We start from the raw sequence: 12,655 nt of genomic DNA on the forward strand, positions 1-12,655 counted from the left end.
TCCCTGGTGGTCCAGTGGTTAAGACTCCAAGCTTCCAATCCCCGATTGGGGAACTAAGATCCCTTATGTCTTATAGTGCAGCCAAATAAATAACAAAAACTACTGAATTTAAAGATTTTTAGCTGTATTTTTATATTCTAAGTGCTTTGCTCTCTTATCTTTCAATGGCTGCTTTTTCTTCTTTTATTCCTTTTTTTTTTTGCTCCCTGTATAGTCTCTTTTTTAAAGTCTTTGTTTGCTTTGACTTCTTTCCAGTTGGAACTTGCCTCAAATGTCTGGTGATCCTTTACTGCTTCTATTTGACAATGAGGCATTAAAAAGAATCTTTTTAAGTGAAGCTTTCCAACTGGGAGGCTTCCTGGTACAGGGATTTTTCACTGGGGGCTCCCTAAATGTTTGAATTTATAGGTTTTTCTCCCCTAGGCAGATTTATTTTCTCCAGAGAAGTACCTTCCACCTGTGCCAGGCAGGGGCAATATAAGCTTCCCAGTGTTTCTAATACCAAAGCAGAGAGAGCAGACTGGACAATCTCATTTTCGTCTTTATTCTTGCTCTTGATGAGGCTCCCTGTCCTCTGCTCTGCTGATTGCCCCCGACTTTATAGTATTTTTAAAGTTCACATTTTCCAGAGACCAAACTGCCCTTTACCTACAGAGGTGAGAGGCAGTCATGTGGCTGTATGACACAGTGTGGGGAGATGTTTGACAACTGTGAAGATCTAATTACCCTACGCATAAACTTTTAACCAGCATCTTTGACCCCATCTTCCTTGGTATATTTGGAGCCTATCTCTTTGCTTCTTGTTAAGTGTTCCCCAACTCTGAAGGCATTTTTTTAGGGGGGGGCCACACCTTGCAACTTTTTAACTGTGGTGTTGGAGAAGACTGTTGAGTCTCTTGGACTGCAAGGAGCTCAAACCAATCAATCCTAAAGGAAATCAGTGCTGAATATTCATTGGAAGGACTAATGCTGAAACTGAAGTTCCAATACTTTGGCCACCTGATATGAACTGACTCATTAGAAAAGACCCTGATGCTGGGAAAGACTGAAGGCAGGAGAAGGGGACGACAGAGGATGAGATGGTTAGAAGGCATCACCGACTCGATGGATAGGAGTTTGAGCAAGCTCTGGGAGTTGGTGATGGACAGGGAAGCCTGGCATGCTGCGGTCCATGGAGTTGCAAAGAGTCAGACATGACTGAGCGATTGAACTGAACACCTCACAGCATGTGGGGTCTAAGTTCCCCAACCAGGGATGGAACCCATGCCCCTTGCAGTGGAAGTTTGGAGTCTAACCATTGGACCACCAGGAAAGTCCTTCTGAAGGCATTTATACTTTGGCCTCCTCTGTTCTAAGTCAATTACCCCTCTTACACCCACCTTCCATCTTCCAAGAAAGGCTGACACCTTTCCTTTGCCATTTCCTCTCCCACCCTCTAGGCCTTGGAATTTATGACTATTCATGATCCTTTGCTGTCAACACCAAATGTTATGTTGGTTCATTTTATAAAACTGTAAAAGATGAATAATTCCAAAGATACATTCGCCAGAAGAATTTTAAACAAAATTATTTCACTAGAAATTGCTTTATTGATGAAATCACCAGGAATTTTCAACACAAGATTTAACATCTTAACGTCCACCAAAGCCTGGTCTCTGGGGTTTGGTCTGCCTCTCCCAGTCCTTAAAGGGGTTTAGAGAGAGACGTCATTAACAGAGACCAAGTAAGGTGGTTGGAGGTCCTCCTTTCCCAGTCATTGGACAAGCTGCTCAATTCTTGTCCAGAGTAGGAAAGAGCCAGTGTTTCAGAGTAATCTAATAAGAATTTGACATTGTATTTAAATCTCTCATAACAATTTCAATTTATCAACAGTATTGGTCCAAACTTATTTATTTCTGATCTAAGTGTTTTTCATTTTGCATTTTTGGTGTAATTTTAATAAATAATTTCACTCCCTGTGCAGAAATCAATTAATCCCGTGCCAAGAAAAATATCTCAAACCTGAGTAATCTCTTGCTCTTGGAAAGAGGAAACAGGGGGGGTTTCTGCTTTTTCCACTCAAGAGATGACCAAATATACACCCCCCGACCCCCCAGAAGTCCAAAATGTTACTTCTGGCCTTGGAATGTGCAGCTTTTGATGGGCTGATTCAAATCACCTAGGAAGAGCAGCTGGAACTACGATGCAGGCAGCCTTCTTTGGAAATTTCTTCCTAAAATCAACTCTAGCGGATGGTCCATGCTTGTGTACAAAGGCTGTACAGTCTGAACAACTTCTGCTGTTCTATCTCACAAGCTAGGCTCAGAGGAGGCACTGGAGTTCTCAGGAACAAGAGGAGTAGCAGTGGCCCCACGAGGTAGGACCTCAATAACGCGAGGCTTGTCAATGATCCGGGCTGTCCGGTTTCCCTTTTCCACAATACCGACGATCCAGGCTTGATGACCCTCTCCATACTTTGAAGATTTGATTTCTGAACAAAAGCGAGCTGCCTGTTCTCTTGGCAGACAAATTAGTAGCCCCCCAGAAGTTTCTGCTGAGGTTCCTTGCAGGAGACCGAAGCGCCCGCTGGCCTTGCTGATGGCAGCCATCTTGGCAATGATGGGCAGATTATGAATGACAAAGGAGACCTCATTTCTTTGTTGTTTTGCAAGGTTCTGAGAGTGACCCAGAATGCCAAAGCCAGTGATATCTGTGGCTGCATGGGCATTAAACGTGTGCATCAGCCCGGCAGCAATTCTATTGAGGGTAGCCATGTTGAACATGGCTTCCTGATAACCCAGCTCTACCTCTTCTCTGGAGACCACCATCTTTATCTTATTCCATCGTTCAGGATTATCCAGCCATTGGTGGGCATTGACGGCAACCTGAGTTCCTAAGGGTTTAGTTAACACGAGCACATCCCCAACAACGGCACTGTCAGGCAGGATGAATTCATTTGGTTGACATACTACAGTGGCAACTCCACCGATGATAATCCAAGGGTTTACCACCGTTTGCCCACCAGTCACTGCAGTCCCTCCTTCCTCGGCAGCATCTCGAAAGCCTTTGATCATGAGTGGTGTTATCTTTTCTCGCTCCTCCTCAGGCATACTCTGGCTGACGCTGAGTAGCATCAACATGTTGTCACACTCAGTAATGCCCATCGCGTAAAGGTCACTCAGCACGTTGGCACATGCGATGCGCCCCATCATGTAGGGATCTTCCACCAGCGGGTAAAAGAAGTCGGTGGTCTGCACCAAGGACAGGCCCCCGTGTCTCAGGGGTATGACGCAGGAGTCCATCCCAATGCCCAGGGTGGGGAAGGGAGGGCTGGGTTCCGCCCTCACCGGCAGACCGGCTTCCTGGGCCGTCTCTTCAAGGCCTCCGACCAGGCCCCGGCCCGGCGCGGGCAGCACCTCCGGTCGCGTCAGTCCCGCCAGGAGTTTGAGCAGCGTCTCCTGGGGGACCTTGCAGCCTCAGCCCTTCATGCCAGAGAAGCCGGTGAGCCGCCAGCTCGGGCTGAGACCCAACGCCTGGGGCTCGAAGGGCCGGTAGCTCGAGAAGCCCCGGCCTAGAGGCAAGCCCACGGGGCCCGAGGAGCCTTCCCCCGCCGCCACTGCCGCCATAGCTTCTCCGCCGGCACCAGTCGCCGCGACTTCCGCCATTACGCCTGCCCGGCAGGGAGGGAGAAAAGAGGATGGAGGAGGAGAGGTCCCTTTTACTTTCCACTCCAGTTAGTAAGGCGTAACGACATTACCGCAGAGACTCTCTCTGGCACGACTCGCGCAGCCTAACTGCCGCCACACCACGCGCTCCAGGACGTCCTGAGGAAAGAGCCACCGGTCTCTCCGTATTTATCTTGCTGGTGATTGACAGCCGTACCAGCCAATGACGGCTTCGCTACCAAGGGGCGGGCTTCCTTTAGTCTAAAAGATACACTACAAATCAACCACAGCTTGCAAAATTGGTCTCGGCAAATTACTGAGCAAATGCTCTGGTTCATTTCCCTTGATGTAATTTAAATGATCTCTTAGGAGTGCTTGGCGGAACTCTGATTCCCTAGAGACAGTTTACCAAGTCCAGCATATTCAAGACGAGGGCAGATCGGTCACTTGGTCAACCTCAAGCCGGTCAGATTTGTCCAAGGGTCACTTGGTAGCGCACATGATCTATCCAGGGTAGAAAAATAGCCCAGGAGAAAAATCGGGACGAATATTGAGAAATTAGATATTAAGTTACTACCATTATGTAAGCAAACTGCAGCATCAACATAATAAAATGTTAACGAGGACTTAGTCAGACATGACTGAGCGACTAAGAACAGCGACTGAACAACAAGGACTTTAAAGCGTTTTAAGAACTCTTAAATCCAGACAGCTGCGAGGGTTTTGGTGCTATTTCCACCACTAAACCTATGCCAGTCACTTCCTCTCTCTTGGCATCAGCTGACTCATCTGAACAGTAAAGTAGCTTTACCTAGGGTTCTTCTAGTCTAAATTTTTTATATCCCTTTAAGTTAATATATATGAGAGTGTGTGGTGTATTCATGAAGGAAAGCTTCTCAATATCCGTTAAAATGATAGCTGCACTAAATACCTTTGACCCAGCAGTTCCATTCTAGAACTTTATCTTTTAGATATATTCACCTGTGTGAGTGGGAAATGATAGTTATTTATTGCTGTGCTATAAACATACCTGAACAACTTAAATGTTTATCAATTATGATTAAAATAAATTCATACATTTATATAATGGACTATAAGACAGCCATAAAAAAGAATGAGAAAGCATTGATATGATTATGCTGACAATAGTTACAGTTCTAATAGGCAGGATTCTAAATGCTCTACACATATTAAGTAATTTAATTCTCATAAAGACCTTATAAGTTAGGATTCGTCCCACATTTTACAGATAAGTAATATAAGACACAGAGAGATTAAATGACCTAATCGAAATCACCATGAGTTTAGCATGAAGCTGGATATGAATCCAGGCAACCTGCTCCAGAGACCAAATTATATTGCCTATAATGTTTGTTAAGAGAAACAAACAAGCTTCAGATGTATGTATAGAATGCTACAAATTGTTGTTGTAAAAGGGGGAAATATATGCAAAAACATATTTCTGGAAGGGTGATCACCAGAAACGTAATTTTGATTATCTGTGGGGAGACAATAAGATGATTAGGGGACAGATTTTTTTCACTGTGTTGTCTTTTTGATCTTTTTGTGTTGGAACTTAAAAATAAAATTTAACATTTGAATGTAATACTTAAAACAAAATTAAATGCCTATGGGAGTATAAACTGATGCAAACTTTGAAAAAGAGCCTGACCTTAACTGATAAAGTCGGACATATGCAAACCCATGTGATTCCACTCAAGGACGTGCCCTAGAGAAAAATCCTGCTCTTGTGCCCCAGATGATATATACAAGAATGGCTGTAAGAGGTCTGGAGAGGATTGTAAAACAGTGTGAATGTACTTAACACTACTCAACTTAAAAATACTTCAGATTTTAAGAAGTAGTTAAGACGGTAAATTTTATGTTGTATGTGTGTGGTGTTTTTGGTTTCTTGTTTGGCTGAGCTGAGAGGCATGTGGTATCTTAGTTCCCTGACCAGGGATCGAATCCGTGCCGGCTACAATGGAAGCACAGTGTCCTAACCACTGTATCGCCAAGGAATCCCACTATGTGTGTTTTACCACAGCCACGAATATTAAAAAATATAGTAGACACTTACAGATTTTATAGTCCACCATTACATTTGGTTTTTATTCCTGCATAAGTGAAGTGAAGTTGCTCAGTCGTGTCCAACACTTTGAGACCCCATAGACTGTAGACCAACAGGCTCCTCCATCCATGGGATTCTCCAGGCAAGAACACTGGAGTTGGTTGCCCTTTCCTTCTCCAATGCATGAAAGTGAAAAGTGAAAGTGAAGTCGCTCAGTCGTGTCCGACTTTTAGCAACCCCATGGACTGCAGCCTACCAGGCTCCTCCGTCCATGGGATTTTCCAGGCAAGAGTACTGGAGTGGGGTGCCATTGCCTTCTCCATAGCAGGCATAGTACAGTATTAAGTCCTGGAGTGAATTGGAAGGAACCAGAATGTTAGATTTAGACTGAGCTGTCATCTTGACTCTCCTAACAGCCTTACCTGAGTTGTCTAGTGGGTGGCTGTGTGGCCTAATGGATAAGGCGTATGACTTCGGATCAGAAGTTTGCAGGTTCGAGTCCTGCCACAGTCGCAAGGGGATGGGTAGCTTTTCGAGGGCTTCGAGCTTGGGTCTCGAAGAAGCACATGACTGAGCTACTTCACTTTCACTTTTCACTTTCATGCATTGGAGAAGGAAATGGCAACCCACTCCAGTGTTTTTGCCTGGAGAATCCCAGGAATGGAGGAGCCTGGTGGGCTGCCATCTATGGGGTCCCACAGAGTAGGACACGACTGAAGCGACTTAGCAGCAGCAGCAGCAGTGTATGTATGTCAACATCACTCTCTCAAGTTGTCCCACCCTCTCCTCCCTCACCCTCAGGGACTCTTTTGGGGGAAAGCGTGTATCCATATTACTTCCTGTCACTTCTACCTGGGAGCAATGTTCCCTGGGGCCAGTGCAAAGAAAGTCAGGAATTTTCCTTGGCCAATGACCAACCCCCCGGGCCAGAACAAGATCATGTGCCTTTGTGCAGACCTTTGTACCTTGACCAGGGATTGAACCCATGCTGCTTGCATTGGAAGCGCAGAGTCTTAACCACTGGATCACAAGGGAATTTCCTGTGGGAAGATAGACATTCTATACATTTTCAGTGCACTGAAAACACTTCAGCAGGCTTTCCATTACCTTTTTTTCTTGTTACAAAATCACTGTCTTGTCATTGTCAGTGGCTGTGTGGCCTAATGGATAAGGCGTCTGACTTCGGATCAGAAGATTACAGGTTCGAGTCCTGTCACGGTCGCAAGGACGGGTTGCTTTTTGAGGGCTTCCCGGGTGGCTCAAGTGGTAAAGAATCCACCTGCAATGCAGGAGCCGCAGGAAATGCAGGTTTGATCCCTGGGTGACCCCCTGGAGGAGGAAATGGTAACCCACTCCAGAATACTTGCCTGGAGAATCCCATGGACAGAGGAGCCTGGTGGGCTACAGTCCACGGAATCACAAAGAATCAGACACGAATGAAGTGGTGACTTAGCACAGCACAAATTGTCTAACCTCCAAAACCTCAGTTTCACTGCCTAAAAGATAATAATACATATCAAATAGGAATGTTAGGAGAATTAACTTTTTTAAATGTGTGTGAAGTTCCTGGCTGATGGTAAACTCAAAATAAATGCTAGAACTTCTATCATATAGTACTGATATTGTGGTTGTAGGGACTGAAATTTAAATTCACAAATCTTGTAACATCTTCCAGAGTTTTTTATAAAAACAAATTTATCCATCTTTCAAAAGAAAAAAGAAGAACTGTAACAGAAAAACACTGAAATGACCCAAGTTCTCATTAACCTAAGAGTGTGCAAACAAGCTGTTGTGTAACCACACAAGGGAATATTATTTATCTTTAAAAATGAGGTATAGGCATCATCAGTATGAATAATCTCAAAAACAAAACATTGAAAAGAAGAAGCAAGTTATAGAAGAAAACATAATCTAGGATACCATTTATAAACAAGCAATACTATTTATTATTAATAACTATTAATATTTTATTAATGACAAGCAATAATATTGTTGAGATGCATACTTGATAAAGACTCTTAAAAGGTAAAAGAATGAATGATTAACAAAGGAGTTGTTAAAAGATTAGCATAGGAATTACTTCTGGGGAAGGATATGTAAAAGAACTTTTGGGCTATGTTAAATTCTGTTCCTTAGACTGAGTAGTAGTTACATAGGGTTTCTTTAAACCACGCACATATATTTTCCCATGCTTTTTGTAAATAAACTCTATAGTTCAACATTTTCAAAAGAAGAAAATAGGCTATATTTCAGAATTGAAAAAAAAATGAGATACTGAAAAAGCAATAGATGCGGAAGCGGAAGCAAAGGACCTCTGGGTTTTATCTTATCTCTGGGCTTGCAAAGGACCTCTGGGTTTTATCTTATCTCTGGGCTTGCCCTCAGTGATTTGTCTGGCCTTAAGGAAGTTACATAACCTCTCTACAGCTTAGTTTTAATCTCTGTTAAATGAGCATCATCTTCTCCGCTTCAGACCACATGAGCATCTCAACTATGAAAAGTTCTTTGCAAAATGTTGAGCGTATTGTTCACGTGAAGAATTCTCTTATCATTGAGTGAAACACAAAAACAGCCCATGACCTCTGTAGTAATTTCATCTGGGTTAAAAAGTGACTAGATTAGGTGGTCCTGGTTATATGTTCTCTTAGTTCTCTGGACTTTTCCTTCTCAGTATTTGGTGCAATTTGTACTTCTTTAGTCATGTGCTTACACCATGACTATCTGCTCCACTGATCTGTAAGCTCCACAGAGCAGGGGCTGCTCAGTTTCATCCACTCTAGCGTTTATATGACAAAAACATTCATTGAATGAATACTTTATTTTATACAGTTTGCTGAGCACAGGAGTCATGTGATGCGCGCATGCGTGCTAAGTCGCTTCAGTCGTCTCCGATTCTTTGCGATCCCGTGGACAGGACTGTAGCCCACCAGGCTCCTATGTCCATGGGATTCTCCAGGCAAAAACTCTGGAGTGGGTTACTGTTTCCTCCTCCAGGGGATCTTCCTGACCCAGGGATCAAACCTGCAGCTCCTGGATTGCAGGCAGATTCCTTACTGCTTGAGTCACCAGGGAAGTGCCCTGAGTGACATGATAGTACTGAGCATTTTGCGTTTATTTATCTCCTCATTTCATCCTCAGAGCAGCCCCAGGAAATCGGCATTCTTACCTCCATTTTACAGATGCAGAAACTGAGGTCCCTGATAGGTTAGGAGAGTCTTGCACAGGGTCAACCAGCTAGGAATCAACCTGGTGAGAACTGCAAATCCAAGTCTGTCTAGCCTGAAGGCTGGTGCCCTACCCCTCAGTTGGGTGGGCCATTTGAAAATACTGGTGGCTCAGAGGTTAAAGCGTCTGCCTGCATGTGGGAGACCCGGGTTCGATCCCTCGATCAGGAAGATCCCCTCTAGAAGGAAATGGCAACCCATTTCAGTATTCTTGCTTGGAGAATCCCATGGATGGAGGAGCCTGGTAGGCTACAGTCCACGGGGTTGCAAAGAGTCGGACACGACTGAGAGACTTCACTTTCACTTTGAAAATACTAGTAACCCTCACCACACCCCTCAAGAAAACAGGATTCTTTCTTTTTATAGGTACATAAGGTAATTTTTAAAAATTTAGTTTTAGTTGGAGTATAATTGCTTTAGAATGTTGTGTTTGTTTCTGCTATACAAGAATCGGCAACAAGTATGTATATATTTGCGCTTCCCAGGTGGCTCTAGTGGGAAAGAACACATCTGTCAATGCAGTAGACGAAAGAGACATGAGTTCAACCCCTGGGTCAGAAAGATCCCCTGGAGGAGGGCATGGCAACCCACTCCAGTATTCTTGTCTGGAGAATCCCATGGTCAGAGGAGCCTGGCAGGCTACAGTCCATAGGGTCACAAAGAGTAAGACACGACTGAAGCAACTTAGCACAGCACAGCACGTACATATATCCGCTGCCTCTGGAGTCTCTCTCCCACTCCTTCCCCTATCGCCACCCTTCTAGGTCATCACAGAGCACTCAGCTGAATTCCCTGTTGATTCCCTGATTCCCACTAGCTGTCTATTTAAACATGATAGTGTATGTATGTCAACATCACTCTCTAAAGTTGTCCCACCCTCTCCTCCCTCACCCCCAGGGACTCTTTCAGGGAAAAGTGTGTATCCATATTACTTCCTGTCACTTCTACCTGGGAGCAATGTTCCCTGGCGCCAGTGCAAAGAAAGTCAGGGATTTTCCTTGGCCAGTGACCAAACCCCTCGGTCAGGACAAGTTCCTGTGCCTTTGTGCCGACTGTCCACTTGGGTGGATCCTTGTGATCGCATCATGAGCTTTCGAAAGCATCCTATTTATCTTTTTCTTATTTTTTCACTGAGAGATTCATTAAACTACATTTGCCATTTGGGCCAAAGACTGCAAGGTAGAAACCTGGAGGTGGAGTTGGGAGAGCAGACAAAAGAGAAGAAAGAGGGATTTTAAAGAATAAGATAATCTGAGTACCAGCCCATCATTTTAAAGAAAAATAGAGATATATAGTTGATTTACAATATGATACTACTGATGTTCAAGCTGGTTTTAGAAAAGGCAGAGGAACGAGAGATCAAATTGCCAACATCCGCTGGATCATGGAAAAAGCAAGAGAGTTCCAGAAAAACATCTATTTCTGCTTTATTGACTATGCCAAAGCCTTTGACTGTGTGGATCACAATAAACTGTGGAAAATTCTGAAAGAGATGGGAATACCAGACCACCTGACCTGCCTCTTGAGAAATTTGTATACAGGTCAGGAAGCAACAGTTAGAACTGGACATGGAACAACAGACTGGTTCCAAATAGGAAAAGGAGTTCGTCAAGGCTGTATATTGTCACCCTGTTTATTTAACTTATATGCAGAGTACATCATGAGAAACGCTGGACTGGAAGAAGCACAAGCTGGAATCAAGATTGCTGGGAGAAACATCAATAACCTCAGATATGCAGATGACACCACCCTTATGGCAGAAAGTGAAGAGGAACTAAAAAGCCTCTTGATGAAAGTGAAAGTGGAGAGTGAAAAAGTTGGCTTAAAGCTCAACATTCAGAAAACGAAGATCATGGCATCTGGTCCCACCACTTCATGGGAAATAGATGGGGAAACAGTGGAAACAGTGTCAGACTTTTTTTGGGGGGGCTCAAAAATCACGGCAGATGGTGACTGCAGCCATGAAATTAAAAGACGCTTACTCCTTGGAAGGAAAGTTATGACCAACCTAGATAGCATATTCAAAAGCAGAGACATTACTTTGCCAACAAAGGTCCGTCTAGTCAAGGGTATGCTTTTTCCTGTGGTCATGTATGGATGTGAGAGTTGGACTGTGAAGAAGGCTGAGCGCCAAAGAATTGATGCTTTTGAACTGTGGTGTTGGAGAAGACTCTTGAGAGTCCCTTGGACTGCAAGGAGATCCAACCAGTCCATTCTGAAGGAGATCAGCCCTGGGTGTTTTTTGGAAGGAATGATGCTAAAGCTGAAACTCCAGCACTTTGGCCACCTCATGCGAAGAGTTGACTCATTGGAAAAGACTCTGATGCTGGGAGGGATTGGGGGCAGGAGGAGAAGGGGAAGACAGAGGATGAGATGGCTGGATGGCATCACTGACTTGATGGACGTGAGTCTCAGTGAACTCGGGGAGTTGGTGATGGACAGGGAGGCCTAGCGTGCTTCGATTCATGGGGTAGCAAAGAGTCGGACACGACTGAGCGACTGATCTGATCTGATCAGGTATACTGCATAAAGCTTCAAAACTTACAGATGTATTCAATTTAAAGTTATTATCAAATATTGGCTATACTTCCCCCGAGCTGTACAATACATCCCGTAGCTTACTTACTTTATACACAGTATCAGTAGTTTGTACCTCAATCCCTTACCCCTGTCTGCTGCCCCTCATTCCCCCCATTTGTTTTTCAGATGCAATAAAAGCCTCGGGGCTGGGGCTACTTACAGTGATTTCCAGTTATAATCATTCAGAATCCTAACACTACACTTCAGGGTTCAGGGCACTTTTCGTTTCATTTTATTGAGTTGGCCAAAAAGTCTGTTTGGATATTTCTGTACTATCTTATTGAAAAGCCCAAACTATTTTTTGGCCAACTCAATACATGCTGCCCTGTGGAGCCGCAGGCAGGATCTTTGTACCTTGACCAGGGATTGAACCCATGCTGCTTGCATTGGAAGTGCAGAGTCTTAACCACTGGATCACGAGGGAATTTCCTCCATACACTTGGAAAATTTTGTGGTTGTTGTGGGAAGATAGACATTCTGTACATTTTCAATACACTGAAAACACTTCAGCAGGCTCTTTCCATTACATTTTTTTTTCTTGTTACAAAATCACTGGCTTGTTGTTGTCAGTGGCCATGTGGCCTAATGGATAAGGCGTCTGACTTCGGATCAGAAGATTACAGGTTCGAGTCCTGTCATGGTCGCAAGGAGGGGTTGCTTTTTGAGGGCTTCCCGGGTGGCAGGAGCCACAGGAAATGCAGGTTTGATCCCTGGCTCAGGAAAATCCCCTGGAGGAGGAAATGGCAGCCCACTCTAGTATTCTTGCCTGGAGAATCCCATGGACAGGGGAGCCTGGTGGGCTATACAGTCCATGGGGTCGCAAAGAGTTGGAAACGACTGAAGCGACCTAGCATGCACGTCATTGTAGAAAAAGCACAAATTGCAACTTAGTAAGGAGGAAAAAAGTTTTAAAAAGCACTTGAAAGCCTTTCTCCCAGAAAGGGTGTTAATGACCCCTTAGTGCAGCACAGCTAAGTTTTTCTTCCTGTGCTACGTGGAGGGCCACCACTCCACACTGAGCCCTAGGGGGCGCCCAGTCATTCCCTCCAGGCTGTGTGGAGCTACTGCGTATTTGGTGCATTACATAACCTTACACACACAAAGAGATGGAGGACTACCCTAGAGGTCCAATGGTT

General features: G+C 44.4%; 1 protein-coding gene and 3 non-coding genes across 4 annotated transcripts; 3 read left to right on the forward strand and 1 right to left on the reverse strand.

Annotated features, from left to right (window-relative positions):
• Window positions 1–1,566: 1,566 nt before the first annotated feature.
• SEPHS2 (selenophosphate synthetase 2) lies at window positions 1,567–3,850 on the reverse strand. Its single transcript, NM_001114732.3, has one exon. It carries the CDS (start codon window positions 3,642–3,644, stop codon window positions 2,289–2,291), a length of 1,356 nt encoding a protein of 451 aa, NP_001108204.2. The 5' UTR covers window positions 3,645–3,850; the 3' UTR covers window positions 1,567–2,288.
• Window positions 3,851–6,155: 2,305 nt separating this feature from the next.
• TRNAR-UCG (transfer RNA arginine (anticodon UCG)) lies at window positions 6,156–6,228 on the forward strand. Its single transcript has one exon. It is a non-coding gene; the product is annotated as a tRNA-Arg (tRNA).
• Window positions 6,229–6,864: 636 nt separating this feature from the next.
• Window positions 6,865–6,937, forward strand: TRNAR-UCG (transfer RNA arginine (anticodon UCG)). Its single transcript has one exon. It is a non-coding gene; the product is annotated as a tRNA-Arg (tRNA).
• A 5,153-nt stretch (window positions 6,938–12,090) lies between these two features.
• TRNAR-UCG (transfer RNA arginine (anticodon UCG)) lies at window positions 12,091–12,163 on the forward strand. The gene has a single exon. It is a non-coding gene; the product is annotated as a tRNA-Arg (tRNA).
• Window positions 12,164–12,655: the final 492 nt, after the last annotated feature.

Source organism: Bos taurus, chromosome 25 (assembly GCF_002263795.3).
Source record: "Bos taurus isolate L1 Dominette 01449 registration number 42190680 breed Hereford chromosome 25, ARS-UCD2.0, whole genome shotgun sequence".
Classification (NCBI taxonomy): domain Eukaryota; kingdom Metazoa; phylum Chordata; class Mammalia; order Artiodactyla; family Bovidae; genus Bos; species Bos taurus.